The 16453-nt window shown below is 39.2% G+C and overlaps 1 protein-coding gene across 1 annotated transcript; it reads left to right on the top strand.

Annotated features, from left to right (window-relative positions):
- The first annotated feature begins 204 nt into the window (after positions 1–204).
- LOC139740180 (palmitoleoyl-protein carboxylesterase notum1'-like) lies at positions 205–11129 on the top strand. The gene is made up of 14 exons (XM_071650767.1): positions 205–605; positions 1172–1224; positions 2165–2260; positions 3482–3542; positions 4102–4160; positions 4831–4933; positions 5488–5682; positions 6307–6401; positions 7208–7346; positions 7570–7617; positions 8849–8946; positions 9430–9558; positions 10086–10451; positions 10957–11129. Exons 1-14 carry the CDS (start codon positions 205–207, stop codon positions 11127–11129), a joined length of 2016 nt encoding a protein of 671 aa, XP_071506868.1.
- Positions 11130–16453: the final 5324 nt, after the last annotated feature.

The following is a 16453-nucleotide window of genomic DNA, read 5'->3' as shown; positions in this document are numbered from 1 at the left end:
AAGGGAAAACAGTGAACTAAAAAAAGGTTCTCAAGTGGTGTACTCAGCACTGAAAATTATATCTTCTGTAATACAGTGAGGTGTTTTCAGTCGTAGAGTGATTACAAACTGTTTTTCGTCTATTAAAGTCTTATTCGGTAATGTGTTGATCTTTGATTTGCCTTAAAGTAGGATCTGATCTGAAGTGACGAGGAAGAGCAGACGATGCTTTGGGGTACATCAACCAAGGCGGTTCACATGTTTCTACCGGTGTTACTCTGTCTACTACGCCTCGCAGATGGCGGGACTGGGCGTAGTACGACGGAGGGTGATACCGGTATCAACCAGGAACCCGAGGACCGACTCGCTGCCCACACGCAGACCGTCGTACGGGGCCCAGTACCCGGTGTCGGAGGCCGCATGGGTCAGTTCCAAGCCGGGTCGGACGAAAACGAGTACGTGCTGGACCTGACGAGGCCCAGCGGCGACTCCAACGACCTCATGAAACACATCAAGGAGCTCGCCCTAGCTCTCAACACCTGTGGCTTCGACGGACACATGCAGCAGCTTCGGCTCCACAACCTGACTAACCGATCCATTACGTGTAACGACGGCTCACAGGCAGGGTAGGATTCTCCACTATCATGTCAATGGGACTCTTTTTTTTTTGGGGGGGGGGGAGGGGGGAGACAGAATATCGAATGAGGCAATCGAGAACGTCGTGTCGTGTGTAATCGATAATAGCATGGCGAGTAGAAATATGATAACGTTTGGAGTGCTCGAGAGCATCGCGTGCCGTGAGTAACTCTTTGACGGAATGAGAACGAGAGAGGGAAAGTAGGGGAATCAAATATGATAAATCTAGGACAAAGAGATGACATGGAGGAGGAGAACTGAGAGGGGAATATAGGAGGGAAAGGAGTATGTAAGCGGGGTGATGAAAAAGAGGGCGCTTGTCTTACACAAACAGGAATAGTATTAGGTGAAAAGCAGACGAATTATGAATGTGTTTATTAAGGTCGTAAGGGCCGTTGCCTCTATTACGAGATGAAAAGGGTCAGAATGTAGGGAAACACGTTTTATGCGATTTCTTTTACTGTAAGTAGCAGCACATCATGATACTTGTTATGTCCTATAGATAACAGTGTTTTGTCGAATCTGACAGTTATTTCTTGATGTTTGCCTCAAACAGGTTCTACCTTCGCAAGTCGATTGGCAGCAAGAAGTGGCTGGTATTCCTTCAAGGTATGATGTGTTAATGTATGAGCTTTTGACTTTACAACCACATTAAGACCACCTCACACTGCGATTTTATCTCACGATAACTTTGAGCGATAGCGCGTGCTGATGGTCTCCATGCAGGGTAGTTAAATTGTCTGCTCTTGTACCGTACACCTCTTTAGTCTACGATGCGACATTGTATCGGGAGAAATCGCACAGTGCGAGGCATGCAGGCTTTACTGGAAAATGCCGAGGTAAAGGGCGTCAAGAAAATAAGGATATGATTCTCGTGTTTATCGACGACACTGTTCTTTAATGTTGTCAGTACTCTCTTACCCGTGAAAGGGCGTACAATCGATGCGTTTTGCCGAAAGTTTTGACATGGCCTGGTTAAAATCCTTTCCGTAAAAACGTAAGGGCATTGTTCTGACTGTCATCAAACTTTGAGCCAAATGATTCAATTCTATCTTCGCAGGCAAACTGTGCAATGATTGTATCCATATCTCCGGGCTCTGGTATTGAGTAAACAACGTTTATTAGTCACTAAGAAATTAACAGTGATCATCAGAGGATTTACATTGGTTAAAAGTCACCTCCACCCATTTCTTCCCTTCAAAATAAGGAATCATAACATGTTTTTTGTAGAGAGGGCCACATGATTTGTAAAAGCTGCATATCATAATCTCGACATGCACGGAACAAGTCGCTGTCAATTTTTTAAACATTATCAAACATAAACCTCTCTTATTTTTCTGTTATTGCATGCTTTTGTCTTTTCTTCACTTCTTGAATAAATTATTTAGGATTAGTAAAAAAAAAAAATCGTTACACTTTCGTAACTCAACAAACCTTTGGACAATAGCTGCAATTCTCACAAGCGTTTCGTTGTTGCCTTGTCTTTTATAAACTTTGTTTTCGTTTGATTGTTTATCTATTTATCTTATTGGTTATATTTCCATTGAAGGGGGAGCATATTGTTCCGATAACGATAGTTGCCGACACCGATACACATCTGATAGTAAATTTATGAGTTCCAGGGACTGGCCGCCAACTAAGACAGGTGAGTGTTGGAACAGACGGATGATATAGGGTGCACGTCACGAGACCGACACTCACGAGTCATACAGTCTACGAGTTATACAGCCCACGAGTTCGAAACTAAGCAAACAAACCCACGAGACCGACGCATTAAACCCCGTGTTGTATCTGTCGAACTCGTGGGCTCTTTTTACCTAGTGTCGGTCTCATGGGCTTTATTTGCCTTGTGTCGAACTCTTTGGCTGTAGAACTCGAGGGCTGTAGGACTCATGGGTGTCGGTCTTGTAGAATGACCCCATGATATACCAGCATCTTCATGTTAATTTCACAAGCTTTTTGCCCGTGAAGTGTGAGGCATGATGTATAGCTTAAACATGCAGCAAGAAGGTAAATTTGTTCAAATTCGCCTGGGCACCTCTCTAGGTCGAGAAAACAAATCTACAGGCACTTTATTCAAGGGAGAAAGCTGGTTCTCAAAATCCAACCCATAGGCATCTTGTTTGATGCATACGACGATTGGTGAGCTCCAATAAGTCGCCTTTTCGTCCTAAAGACTACGCCTATGTGAGATTCAACAAAGTCCCCGTATTGCCACACGTCTAAGAATCAGTTTAATGATCAACTAATACAATGTATGAAGAGAGTGTAAGCCTACATTGACTATGCTGGGGAAAAGCTACGGAAAGGAATGAGAATCGAGATGGCGTCGAGAGAAGTTTTTGGCTTGTTGCCTGCCAATTTAACTTAAATCGCATGATCAAGAAAAGACTCGTAATATCTTTTTACTTCCCATTGCGGTTATTATGTTTGGAGCCTTACACTTTACACAAAAACAAAGAAACTGTTTGTACCTGTCGGATAAGTAATCAATGAAATGATTTTAACTTAGCCTATATAGATATCGTCAGAGTTGGAAAGATCTATTGAGACTTGTGTCAACTGTTGAATTCAGAAAACACATAAAACTAATGACGTGCTCGTGGTTATGTTCATTGATTCTTTTTTTTTTCTCTCGACAAAAAGTATAATTTGACCACTTGGTGTTATTTTCCATTGAGTTTTAATATTACTTTTAGATATATTGTTCAAGTAAACATCGAAGGTTGTATTGGCAGCTTCCTTGTCGTACATGACATACATCGAGCGTGATTAAACCTGCCATCAGTATTTTCATCACCGAAACACAAAAGCTCTCAGTTTATGCTTTCGTGTTTCTTTTTTTTCCGAAAAAAAAAAATCATAGGAACGGGGATACTATCGGCAGACCCAGGAGAGAACCCAGTATGGTGGCGGTCAAATGTTGTGTGAGTACAAAGAATGACGTCATAATAACCTTGTTTCCTTGTTGTCGCACATAGTTAGTCTGAACATAAATTTGTATTTACTGGTAATAGCAAGTTGGAGGATTTATTCTTCACCATTGTAGTCAAAATATTGTTATATTTATCTCGTAAGTATGGAACATATTGATCTAATTTGACGTTCCAACATAAAACTCTGGAAGATGCGTAAATCGGCACCATGTACGCATTTCTTACAAATACACCTTGGACAGACAAGTTTAAGAGATGCAGCTATTGCACTGTGAGTATAAATCACCATGCATTCGCCGTTTGTGGAGCATAGCTTCAAAATCATCGCAACCATTTCAGAATTACACTGTATAAGATATTCAGAACATATTTTTATATGCTTTCAATAACAACGAACATACGCATATCGATTATGACTTGCACCCATTAAAGTTGCATCAAAAAGTTGGAAGATGATAGATTTTTTTTTTAATGTGATCATGGTAATCTCTGAAAATAATCTTTTTTGCTTATTGATTTGTTTTGTTTTTTGTTGTTGTTTCCCGTTCAGTTACATACCTTACTGTTCCAGCGATGTATGGAGCGGAACTACGCCCCCATCAGAATCGGGTGAGATATACCATAGTTTAGTATGCTACCAAAGTGATCGCGTAGAGGGCAGCTATTAATATTGCCTCACATAAATGGCGCGGAATGATGTTAGTCAAATTTTTGAAAGTACACGTAATGAGTATTTATATTTATCTGTCAGTTTACATTTCTTTTTCAATCCGTTGTTCTTTGAGGGGAAAACCACCGATAAAGAGAACCCTTACCAACGTTAATTGATGTTTAAGGAGTGATCATGTCTGGAAGGAAGAACTAAGATATTGTTTAAGCAAAGTTGCTATTTGTAAGTAACACACGAAATTCATTCTGGGCTTTATCATTCCTGTATAATAGCGTTTTTAATTGTTATTTCAGCATTGTGGTGAACTCTTGCTGTGGCATGTACTTTTTTATGTTACTTTGCAATGTACAGTATGCTGGTATGTATCTACACTGTATTATGTCATCTTCTGTATATACGTTTTGCTATTTAATGTACATATGTTCATCAATATTATTCAGGGCTCCATGGAAGACCACTATTTGGTGAATGGACTACCCTGACAAAAGATTAGAAATAAATAAATAAACTAATATGAGTTTAAAACTTGCGCAAGGGTAATATTTATCAATTTTGTCTTGAGTCCAGAGGACCACTTTACCCATATGGTATTTTCCCTTTGTCCTGCAGGCGGCTACTCGTTCATGGGGGCCTTAATCCTGCAGCAAGTTATCCGTGACTTGTTGTCTGAGGGGCTAATGGACGCTAAGCAGCTGGTTTTGGCGGGAAGCAGGTTAGTAAAGGCAGACGACCACTGGGAACTTGATAAACTAAAAAAAAAAATGACAATAGGTGCCATTCCCGCAGGTGCCGTTGTCTATAGGACGGAGTTTCGGAGTTCATGAGATTAATTCGTGAAGCACAAGACGTCTCATTGTGTAGAATAAAGTCATGGCATTTTCAAAGCAGTGGATGTAGAAATTATTTCGTTGCCTATAACAGAAGCCATTGATTGTTCCTGAAGAAAATCTATGGAGATTTTCAGACTCAGAGAAAGGGTAAAATAAAACAAAACAAGCATTTTGTTGCATGCACAATTCGTTTGCGGAATTATGTTCTATTCTAAACTTCCACCAAGCATGTAACTCCAATTATTGTTTGCTATTACGTTATCGCTAGGTTATCATTTATTTGCATACCATTCATCTACGCATTCATTCATTCATCCATCGCTTTTGCTTAATACTTATTCGCGTATTTTTATCTTTGGCATCGTCGGATATGAGGGTCTGAATGAGGGTCTGTGTACTATTTTGTTAGTAGTATTTTTATGCTTATCATTTTCAGCGCTGGTGCTACCGGGGTGTTACTAAATCTGGACCGCATCTCGATCCTAATGGCCGAGGCAGGCAGTTCGGCCCGCGTAGTTGGACTAGCCGACTCCGGTTGGTTTCTGGAGACAGAACCCCTGGGTGACTCGGCCCCAGACTGCTCCCCGGGACTCTACTGTAATCCGGCGCGCAGTTTGCGAGAGGGAACGAAGTTAGTCCGATACCCTTGATTTGACATCGATTTCGGGAAATGAGGCCGGAACAGATAGAAATTGTGCCAGTATATCACATGATAAACTGTTGTGTTTTTGCAAGAACCAATCACAGATTTTTTTAAAGCACTGATGTGCATATTAAATGTCCTTAAATATCCCCCAAAATAATAAGAATTATTGAAAATATGAAATGTTCTATGTATCCTAAAAATCTCCATGCGTAGAGCTTATGGGTCAAATTGGTATAATGTTTAGAGCAGAATGTTGTCATTGATTGGAATAATTCATTTTGTCCTTATCCAGCGCAAAATGTTGTATCTGGTCACTGTTTACGCAAATTAACGTTTGATTCCGTTGCTTAGTTCGCGAGTCAATTACCTGAATTACCTATGATGACGCCCGGTAAGTTGAAGGACTTGTAGAGGGTCATTCAAAGGATTCAATCCTGAGCCTGAGGAGATCCATGTGATGTATCCACGGGATTACCATTTTATGCAATCTGGATTAAATTTGTTATGCTGTCAAATGCACATAAGTCCAGTTTTGTAAGATTGTTTCGTTTTATCACAAATGTAATCATATGAATCTAAGTCTGTGAAACAACTCATTCTTTGATACAGGCTTTGGAACAGCGTCGTCCCTGACAGGTGTCTGGCAGCTCACAGAGACGCGTGGAAGTGCTTCTATGGATTCAGGATTCACCAAACTTTAAAAAGTAAGAATCAACCCCCTTCCCCATCACCCCAGGAAATTTTACGCGCTTATGTCAATGATTTCCAACGAGCTATTCAGAGAGGTTTACATCCCTAAATTAATGCGGAAATACCAGACTTCTCCAAGCCCAGAAAGCAGGGAAACTTTACTTCAAGTTCGAGTTGATTTTATCAAAGAGTCAAAAAGGAAAATACTAAACGTTTCATCACCACTGCGATAGATAAACATGTATATAATGACTTCTCTGTGAACACAGTTGAAAGAAGGAAACACATCGAGAGTTTGTAAGCAGCCAAGACAGCGATACGTGTATCACGCCCGGTTATCACGTCACCTAATAAGATGTAACCGTTTCGCGAAAAAAACCTAAAACTTAAAAAAACAAAAAAACAAAACAAACAAACAAACAAAAAAACAGTTACTTCATGTCATTACAGTTGGCTGGTTTGATCATTTTTATAAGAGTCGAATTTATTATCGACTCGTGGCTCACTTAAAGTGGCATATCATATATATATAATACATATATATATATATATATGAAGAGCTTGCTTCCAAAAGGCGCTAAGTCCATTGGAAAATGATGGATTTAGCGCCTTTTGATTGCAAGCTCTTCATATATATATATATATATATATATATATATATATTAACATAATAAATATACATATTAGATTTTATTCCACTGTTATGAGGTGATGGAACTTTGATGCAAAAAACGAAATCAGTGCAAATGTTACCAATAAATGTTACCAACAAAACAGTTTATTTCGTTTTCTATTTGTTTTACCCTCTCACTGTCTCCAGCTCCAGTGTATATCTTCCAGTGGCTGTATGATGAGGTACAGCTTCGGGTGAACATGCAGGGACCTCTTGGAGAGTTACGTCACTGGCAATACTTGCAGCGGATTGGTCGAAAGATGCGCGCCTCGCTTAGAAACGCCACGTAAGAAAGAAGGTCTCAAAAATGACGCCACGTTATCGATTTTCTCTTTTGTTATTGATGTACAGAAAAAACGACGACAAATAGTCCCCAGAATTTCATTTACGGTTGTCATGCTGAAGGTGTAGTGCAGTGTGCAAGATTCGCCATTTAGTAATCATTATCCGTTGCCATGGTAACATCAAACATGGTGAACTGATGCGTGAATTTCCTACCTTTCTTACAGGGCTGTTTTTGCTCCTGCTTGCTACGGACACATGGTGTTACAAAGAAGGTGAGTGGCCAGCAGAAATGTCACAGAAAAAAAAACAACAACAATCAGGCGTCAATTTTCTTTTAGTGTGTTATATGCACAGAATTATATTGATGTGGGGGGGGGGGGAAGGAGGAGGAGGAGGAGGAGCTTTACGAAGAGTGTTATCTGTGAGTTTTATCATCTCCTGGCCGACTATTAAGATCTTGATATACGATATACTTTACTGCTAACACATGTATACCCGTTTTGTTAGTTTTAGTAGTGACGCAAGTATAGTAATGAATTTAGAGTGGAGGAGACCATTATCAGCAATAGCACCTTTGAGAAGTAAAGATCATCTTCTGTTTGTTTTCAGTATGTAATCATTATGCAACAATCAGATTCTTCTGAAGGCAACGAAATTCCTCCTAGAAAACAAAACCATCAGGACGGTAATATTGGCAGAATAGAGTTTCTGATTGTTTCGTCGTGCTACAGATTGTTACATAAACTCTAAACGTCAAGCCGTAGTTCCATCGACGGATGAAACTTTGTTTAGAAAGAATTGACGTGTGTATACGAGGATGTGTTTGCGCCCATACACGCGGGGGGGGGGGGGGAGAAGGGGAGGTAGGAAATTCCAAGAGAATTTGCTACTACAATAATATTGTACCACTCATACCCTCTTTTAACAGACCTTACCCCGACAATTAACGTCGCGACACCGTCAGGAGAACAAAATTCCTCGCATCGGGCAATAAAACTGTAGAAGAGAGCGAGGGGTAAACGTTTTAAAAGACACAGACTGAAAACCTTCTCTGACTAGGTTTCCATGACAACCTTTTCGTTCATGCGCGCGAAGTTGGTGTGGTAACAATCCATGCATGTGATCGGTGAGCGGTGTGCCATTCTATTTGGACTCCTGCGCATCCGTGTATCAAAGGAATGTTACCGCCTGAGCGTTCTATCAAAAGGGTTGTCGGGGTAATGTCGGGGTAATGTCGAGGTAATTTCGGGGTAGAATGTTGGAGTAATTACCCTTGCTTGCTAGGGTAGAATTTTCAAAGGTTACCGCGACAACGTCCGAACGACATTTTGCTGGGATGGTTTTAACAGGCAGGGTTAAAAAAACCCAGAACAAAACACCCTAAAAGATTACCCGGACGCTACCCTGACGTTGTGCGGGACATCTAGACAACGGCTCTGTTAAAAAGGGTCTTCAGTGTGTCAATGATAAACAAAATCTATGAACTAATTTTCTGTTCGGCAGCGACTGGAGTTCTATCAGGGTACGAAACGTGAAGTTTTCCAAGAGTCTGCAGTGTTGGTTAAAAAGCCACGAACCTCTGAAGGAGCCCACCAACCAAGGTAAACAGAATAACGCTCAGACACTTCAGAAAATATGGCATAAGCAATAATGGAACCACTTTCATGCCAACTGGACCTTAAATTTCGAAATGTTCTTGTTGAAACAGGTGAAGTGAATAACTATAGTGACCATGTCTTCAGAGAAAATGTCCTTTAATCATGTTCATGGCGTACAGTTAACCAATATATAGATGTCATAAAGAAACTATGCCTGAGCTTGTGAAATGTGCATATGCAGTGATTTTGTGATATTGTCATAGGTTGTTGTAGATGTTGTATAGTACTCATTTACATTATATCATAATGTACTTTAAACTATGTATAATGTATGCCGTAAGAAGTTGTTTTCTAACTACATCGGAGACTATGATAACATTGTAGCAGCACCGTTAAATTAACAGAGCACATACAAAGTATCGCAAGCTGATCATTTAAAGCCAATCAGGTTTAATTTGCTTTCCTCTCTCTTTCTCTTTTGGTAAGGAGTGACCAACGCACCATCGCCAGTTTTAGGGGACAGCGAACTAGGCGCCAGTCAAACTACAAGACAGAGTGGCGATGTGGAGACCGCGGAAGAAACGAGTGATGACGTCACGAGAATAACAACCACAGGTACCGTGCTTCATTGGACAAAAGCAAAATTCGTTAAACAGATTTATTGATGTTATATAGCAAAACGAGACAAAAACTTTTGGCGACGTTAAAATAATTTGACTGTTTGTTATCACGAAAGTTTTGAGGAGCTGATGATTTTTTTAAAGGTAGATATTCTGTTCACTGTGATGACGCTTGACCCTAATTTCATAATTGTTGTTTGATTTTTTTTAAATTGACCGGACAAACACTGGTCTTTCAGTCATGTCATCCGGACAGTCAATTAATGTAAGAATTTTCTTATCATTCGTCACCGTTTTTAAAAAGGAAAACCTTTTTTATCAAAAACTCCAGACAAGACTCTCTCGAAATTGTTTGCATGTATGAATCGTGAACCCGAGTGTTTGGTAACGATCCATGTAGGTGTCGAATGTGATGACTTTACGTCTTTAAATGTTCAAATCCAATCAGTACATATTTAGTGTTTTCTAAAATGCAGTCTTATCAGAGCTGACATACCAAAAATGTTCTACCAATATGTGTAGAAGCCACAACGACAACAAGCAGAAGAAGACCACAGAAAAAGCGGCGACGAAATCGAGGAAAAGGCCGTCGAGACTCCATAAGGGCGACGACGGTTCCCCAGCGCCTCATCGAAGACGAAGTACCCGTCACGAGTACGGAATCAAGCTCGACGTCGACGAATCGACGCGGCAGACGAGAACGGAAAGGGAAGCGAACCGAGCGGGCGGCAGGCAGAGATGGTGAACGGCCGGTCGGCGGGGTTGCCGCTGCGCAACGAGCGGTTGAGAACCAGAGAGGGTTGGGCAAGAATTGTGTGAGGCGGAGAATAGATCACGCCACTTGCCCACATTGCAATCCAACCTGCCCCAAGAAAAACCCATTCACAGGTGGGTCTGAATCTCTATGTTCTACACTTTACCCGCTAGCACATTCTACGCACTGTAAGAAACATCTTTAACCACGCCCAAACATTACAAAAAGTGTGCATGTCATTATCATACAACTTTATCGAATAAGTGACACATCGGTATTTTTTTTAAATGCCACGCCCAAAAGGAGTATCATTAGATAATTGACCTTAAACCTCAAATGGGACAGTGAGTGAACGGACTTGTATCGTAAATGTTACCTTGCACTGCGTACTCTGAGAAGCAAACATTCCCCCGTGATTCTAATTTACAAGGATTGATTACAGAAACTAGAACGTGACTCTTGCCGACATTTCCGGTAAGACATCATCACGTCCTCAACCAACGTGTTTTGTGATTAGATGTAAAAGTGGTCGCATACGGCAGGTGGTCGCTACAGATGGTGGTCGCTATAGACAGGTTTGACTGTAGATGCAAATTCATATACAGGCGAAGTGTTTGTTTTCCACTCTCTCTCTCGCAGGGGAGGACATGGAGCTACTGGCCTTTATGCGGCTGATCGTAGGGGTGGACATCGGTGTGTTGGCCGCACAGCTGGGCATCGACGAACGGACTCTCGCTCTGGTGGATCCTAACGAAGGGCTTCGATTGCTGGCTTCGGGGAAGAAGAGCAGAAGAAAGCGGCTCTATCCATAGCGTTCTTCCTATCAATTCACTGCACGCAGACGACAGGTATGATGTGTGGTGAACGCGCGCCGGTTTCCGTCCATCATACAATCACCTGATTTGATCAAACAATCGGACGAGCAAATGGTATCGATACTGTAGATCGATCGAGTGCAATGCGTGCACTTACGATGAAAACTGGGAACAAAGTCAGAATAAATCGATCTGGTGAAGAACATACAGAGTTCGGTCATGATGGTACTTTTTGTCATGCAGGACATTATGGATTGCGTTATTCATCAGACGATAATCTGGCCATTTATGATGCGATTCTCGGCGCGAACATCGATTGCACGGTACCATGCAGTATCGAGCAACTTTCTGACGAAATTCTGTAGAAGAAAGAAAAAGTGAAACAACCCCACGTGACAGGACAATGATTCTCCATTTCGTGAGAATCTTTTTCACCAAGACCGAACCTCATTTGAAGGAGCTCTATTTGTTTTTTCTACAAGCAGATTGACGATAATGCCATCATCATCAATTGTATTTGGAAAAGTTTCATGGCGCACTGTGATTGAGTTCCCTAATCGCCACAAGCAGAAGAGAACTGAGCACTGCACGTGTTTTTCTCACTGGCACAAAGAACGGACGATGTGTTTACAATGTGAACAAGTTGTTATAACACAAGAGCATTATTGTGTATATTAAATGACCCTACGTGGCGCCTACAAATAGTAATGTCAGGTATCTTGACTGAAACATTGATGTACGAAATAACGTTTCCAGACACCATACCTCTTGACTATTCAATATCGAATCATCGATAGAATCGGGTATAATTATTGTGTTTTGTAACTACTGTTATTCACTGCGTATGTATAAAGATTATAATTACTAATCATTGCACGGCGGAGCCTGGGCGCTATTGGGGTATAGAATACAGAGTGTTACTAAGCTCTTTACAAGAAATGCAGGCAAAGTTTTGTATCTATGTACGTCAACAATTTTATTTGACTGTGTACTGAAAATCCGTGAGTATTTATTACTTGTGTCATATGTATTTATGACGTCCGCCTTCCCGAGAACGCCAAGTGATTATGTTCTTTCTTAGGTAAGCACTATTTGGGCACCCGTCCCGCTTCATCATGAATATTCATCAGGCAGTAAGATACTGTACTAGTAAATGGCAGAACGCTGGATACGTGCAAAACGTATGGCCGGGAAATGTAAAAATCTCGAAAAATTGCATCAACGGGGAATGTTGAAACGTCTCTCCGGGAGATGGAAAAATGTTCAGTTTTGCCGAGAAATGTAGAAACGCTGCCGGGAAATGAAAACAATATGTATTTCAACGGTATAACGGATACATGTAGATGATGAATATTCATGATGGAGCGGGACGGGTGCCCAGATAGTGCTTACCTCTTTCTGACATGATTCAAGTTTATGTAAAGCGAAACTCATAGCAACGAGATCTGTCTATGACACTGACGTTGATTTATTTGCTTTTGTCAGTAAGATATTCGAAACAAGTCATATTCCATCTTAATTCACTTATGTTGATTTGTTATTGATTTCTACAATCTAGCTCAAACATATATTATTCAGGGCATATATTTTCGTTTGACATTCGAAAGGAAACTTCATATGAATGCTCAACACATTCATCACTTATTATTCATTAGTTTTTCATTGCATATCATTACTATTAGGCATTATTACTGTCGTTTCTCTCAGTATTATAACAATTTTAAAAGATCAAAATCATCGCCATTATTTCCAATTTGTATGATGTTTTATGACCTACATATTGATTGCGACATGGATCATTTCATTATCGTATTATTTTGCGTAGAATGTTAGGCAATGAAAAAGACACAGTACTTATGTGAGAGGCATCGCACCCCTTCAAGAGTTCCAACATTACTCGAAAGTTATTCATCCTTATGAGGAATATGCCGTCGAAGTAAGAATTAGAACAAAATGTAACAAAAGAAGGTAAAGAACTAAACACGAGAGAAGACGAGACGAATTTAAAAGATTCAAAACCGAAACATAGGCCTACGGGAAAGCGTTTTCTTCACGGAGACTTTTCTTGAATGGCAAACCAAACAACTTTTATTTCCTAGTTTACGGAAAAAATAAACTCTAATCAGTGAATGAGTTCAGTCTGTGAGATACCGCTATTTTCCCGTACTTGTTCCTGTATTGCTTTTTACGGGAAAAAGACAAAGGCCTATTTCATTCAAGATCTGCCTCAAAATTTCAACTTCCCCGTAATTGTACAGCACCCAATCTATGACAACCGTAAAGTAATGGTCTGGTGTGTATGGTCTTTATTGCAGGCACTTGCAGCCAAGTAAAGTTGCTATTGCTGTGTGATTATTACCAAACGGACTATACTACTAGTCCACCACATCTGTTTTTATTTTCGAGAGAAAAAAAAAAGCAAAAGGTTATTCCTCCTTTTTTCTATGCTTGGAAGAAGCTGTTTCCGTTCAAATTGATGGATGGTGTATGATGTGCATGACTCATAGTATATGAACTATGTCTCTGGTGTTAGTATTCTGATCTTACAAGTACAAGTCATAGTCGCATCCTGTGAAAAGATGCATTATAGTAAAACACATCGGACTGACGTCTTGTACTAGTATTTATGAAATTTGTATACTGTATTCTCTTTCAGAATGGAGTTCGCAACCTCTACTTCATAGTGCTGAAGTCGTTTTCTTTTCAAACGTAATATGACTGATTTCAAGTCATACAAACATCGGAACTATATAGTACACGTTCTACCATGGTATGACAGTATGAATTCTTTATTTTATAAGTTCTCGTTAGCTTTAGATGTACGTGTAAATATATACAATCTGTACTCTATTGATACCTCTCTAGATGTTTACAGTTGACAATGACATGTTTTTATAAATGTTGTACAGTTGGCACTTCAAAACTGACAAGTAAGGCTGAATATGAAGGCGTTCTGTAAAAATGTAAATAAACTATGATGCAAAGATCCTTCACTTAGTTCTTTGATTTAGTATGTTTTGTCTTGTGATTGAGTAGTGTATTGATGAATGTTGTTTACATTTTTTCATTTTTTTCCATTTCCAGCAGAAACATAATAGAGTCACAGAAGTTGAATGCATAAATGTTGACTATTACCATGATGGTGACTGGTAATTTACTGACCACACGTCTGCTAGTTCCAAAGGACCTGATGACAGATGATATGTGCACCAAATTTAGATAAATCCAAAAATATATACATTGGAAGATAGATATGAAGGGTTTGTTTGCAAAAACCGATAAGTCCATTTTTGAAGATTTTGAAGTACGATATCTGTCATAAAGTACAAAATAATACCTTTTAAATGATATATTGGTCACTACATAAAAAGGTATATTTTTAAAGTTATGGTCAAAAGAAGCAAAAATTTTCTTATTATTCTCTTTATTTTTCTTGACCTTTAATCGCAAATATCTCCATTTGGCAAATATGGACTTATCGGTTTTTGCAAACAAAGTCTTCATATAGATAGATAGATAGATAGATAGATAGATAGATAGATAGATAGACAGATAGATAGGTGGGCAGATATGTAGATAGATAGATGGATAGATACAGACAGACAGACAGACAGATAGATAGATAGATAGATAGGTAGATAGATAAATAAACAGATAGATAGACAGAACCACGGACATCACGAGAGACGGGCAAATGTATGTGTAAATATATATATATATATATATATATATATATATATATATATGAAGTTAGAAGACAATTCATTGTATTATTTGTGTCGCCAGTGAATTGCAAACCAGGATATTTTGTTATTGTTTTTCCACTGTGTCTGTTTGGCAGATACACTGTCCATAATTATTATTATTTCATAATGCAGGGGAACCCGTCATAACGAGGACCTGAAAACCATGGCAATTCCCTTGTTATATCAGGCTTATCACTACATCAGGGTGCAAAAACATATAATAATTATAGAGTTGGGACTTGCAATATCACCTTCTTTTAGGAGGGTTTTGTTATATCCGACATCTTTATAACAAAATCGCCTTCTTATAAGGGGTTTGTTTATATCCGATCTCTTTATATGAAGGTTCTGCTCTATATGACATGGTGCCACATGTAATCATCAGAGGAATTTGTATTTAACTGTGCAGAACACTGCAATTAAAATAGAATAGTCAACAGAGGGCGACCTTGCAATATTGTGGACCACAGTGTTATTTCACTGATAGGATGTGTGCTGGAATCATAACAAGACTTTAACAGAACAACGACAAACGCGATTTGGAAAATATATACTGTATTTAATCCGACATTTTCATAGAGTATCATGATACAAGGCATTCTGGAAAACAAATTGAAGCAGGACAAAATGTAAGCCCTTACTGAGTGTATGACACAAAAGTGTGTTCAGATATGTTGGTGTACATCTCTGATCAATAATTTCTTTGTCCAAATATTTTCCATTTCTTCCATACAAGACACAATACCGTTATGATATGAATACACAAGAAAGTTTTTGTTAAAGGGGAAATCCGGTCCAAAAATAAATTAGTCTGATAAAATAAAAAGAGTAAAATCTTATGGGTTCAACGGTAAAAATTTGACTGAAATTGGATGAAAAATAAGGAAATTATGAAATTTTTTTAGTAGAAAAAAGTAGGAAAAAGTTTTGCTAATTTCTGCAAAACTGTTCTTGTACAGTGGATATGAATATGCAAATGAGTGAGCTGACCATGTCAATTTTACCATTGAACTCATAATATTTCACTCTTTCTCATTAGACTAACTTATATCCTGAACTGGATTCCCCTATAAGATCACTTGTCCCTCGTGAGATGCGCAAAGATCATAAATGGTACAATAAACAAAATTGGGTGTATGCACAGCCAGACCATAATACGAATGGCAAAAAAAAAAAAGTTTTTCTTTCATTGTTAGTTATGGTGTTTCACCAAATAACAAACCCAGAAACATAACCTGATCTCTTCTATAATCCAGTATCAAGTTTCTTAAACTACAATACTGTTCTCCACTACATAAAGACTTGGCTACTTTAATTTATATCAGAGTGTCTTTTGTCTAATTCTTCTCCCAAGCGTTCCAAATAAAAAGGAGCATAAGGGCATTAAAATTCACATACAGTTCATCTAATCACCAATACTGCACAGGATAGTTTTCCTGTTTTTTTCACCTCCTGAGATTATACTTGCTTGAATTTCACTGCTCTCCCTATGGTTTCAAGGCTAAAAACAAAAAACAGCAACAAAAGCACAGAGAGATGAGGTATCCACTCAAGGATTTCAAGAAACACACCTCA

This window comes from Diadema antillarum, unplaced genomic scaffold (assembly GCF_040938485.1).
Source record: "Diadema antillarum isolate AM-2024a unplaced genomic scaffold, OU_Dant_1.0 seq00000839_RagTag, whole genome shotgun sequence".
Lineage (NCBI taxonomy): Eukaryota > Metazoa > Echinodermata > Echinoidea > Diadematoida > Diadematidae > Diadema > Diadema antillarum.
This window is presented reverse-complemented; position numbering and strand designations above follow the sequence as displayed.

Excerpts from the sequence above, each read along its gene's own strand:
- LOC139740180 (XM_071650767.1), top strand. The coding sequence starts at position 205 with ATGCTTTGGGGTACATCAACCAAGGCGGTTCACATGTTTCTACCGGTG. Across the intron at positions 3,543-4,101 it reads TGGTGGCGGTCAAATGTTGT|TTACATACCTTACTGTTCCA; the intron begins GTGAGTACAAAG and ends TTTCCCGTTCAG. Across the intron at positions 10,452-10,956 it reads CAAGAAAAACCCATTCACAG|GGGAGGACATGGAGCTACTG; the intron begins GTGGGTCTGAAT and ends TCTCTCTCGCAG.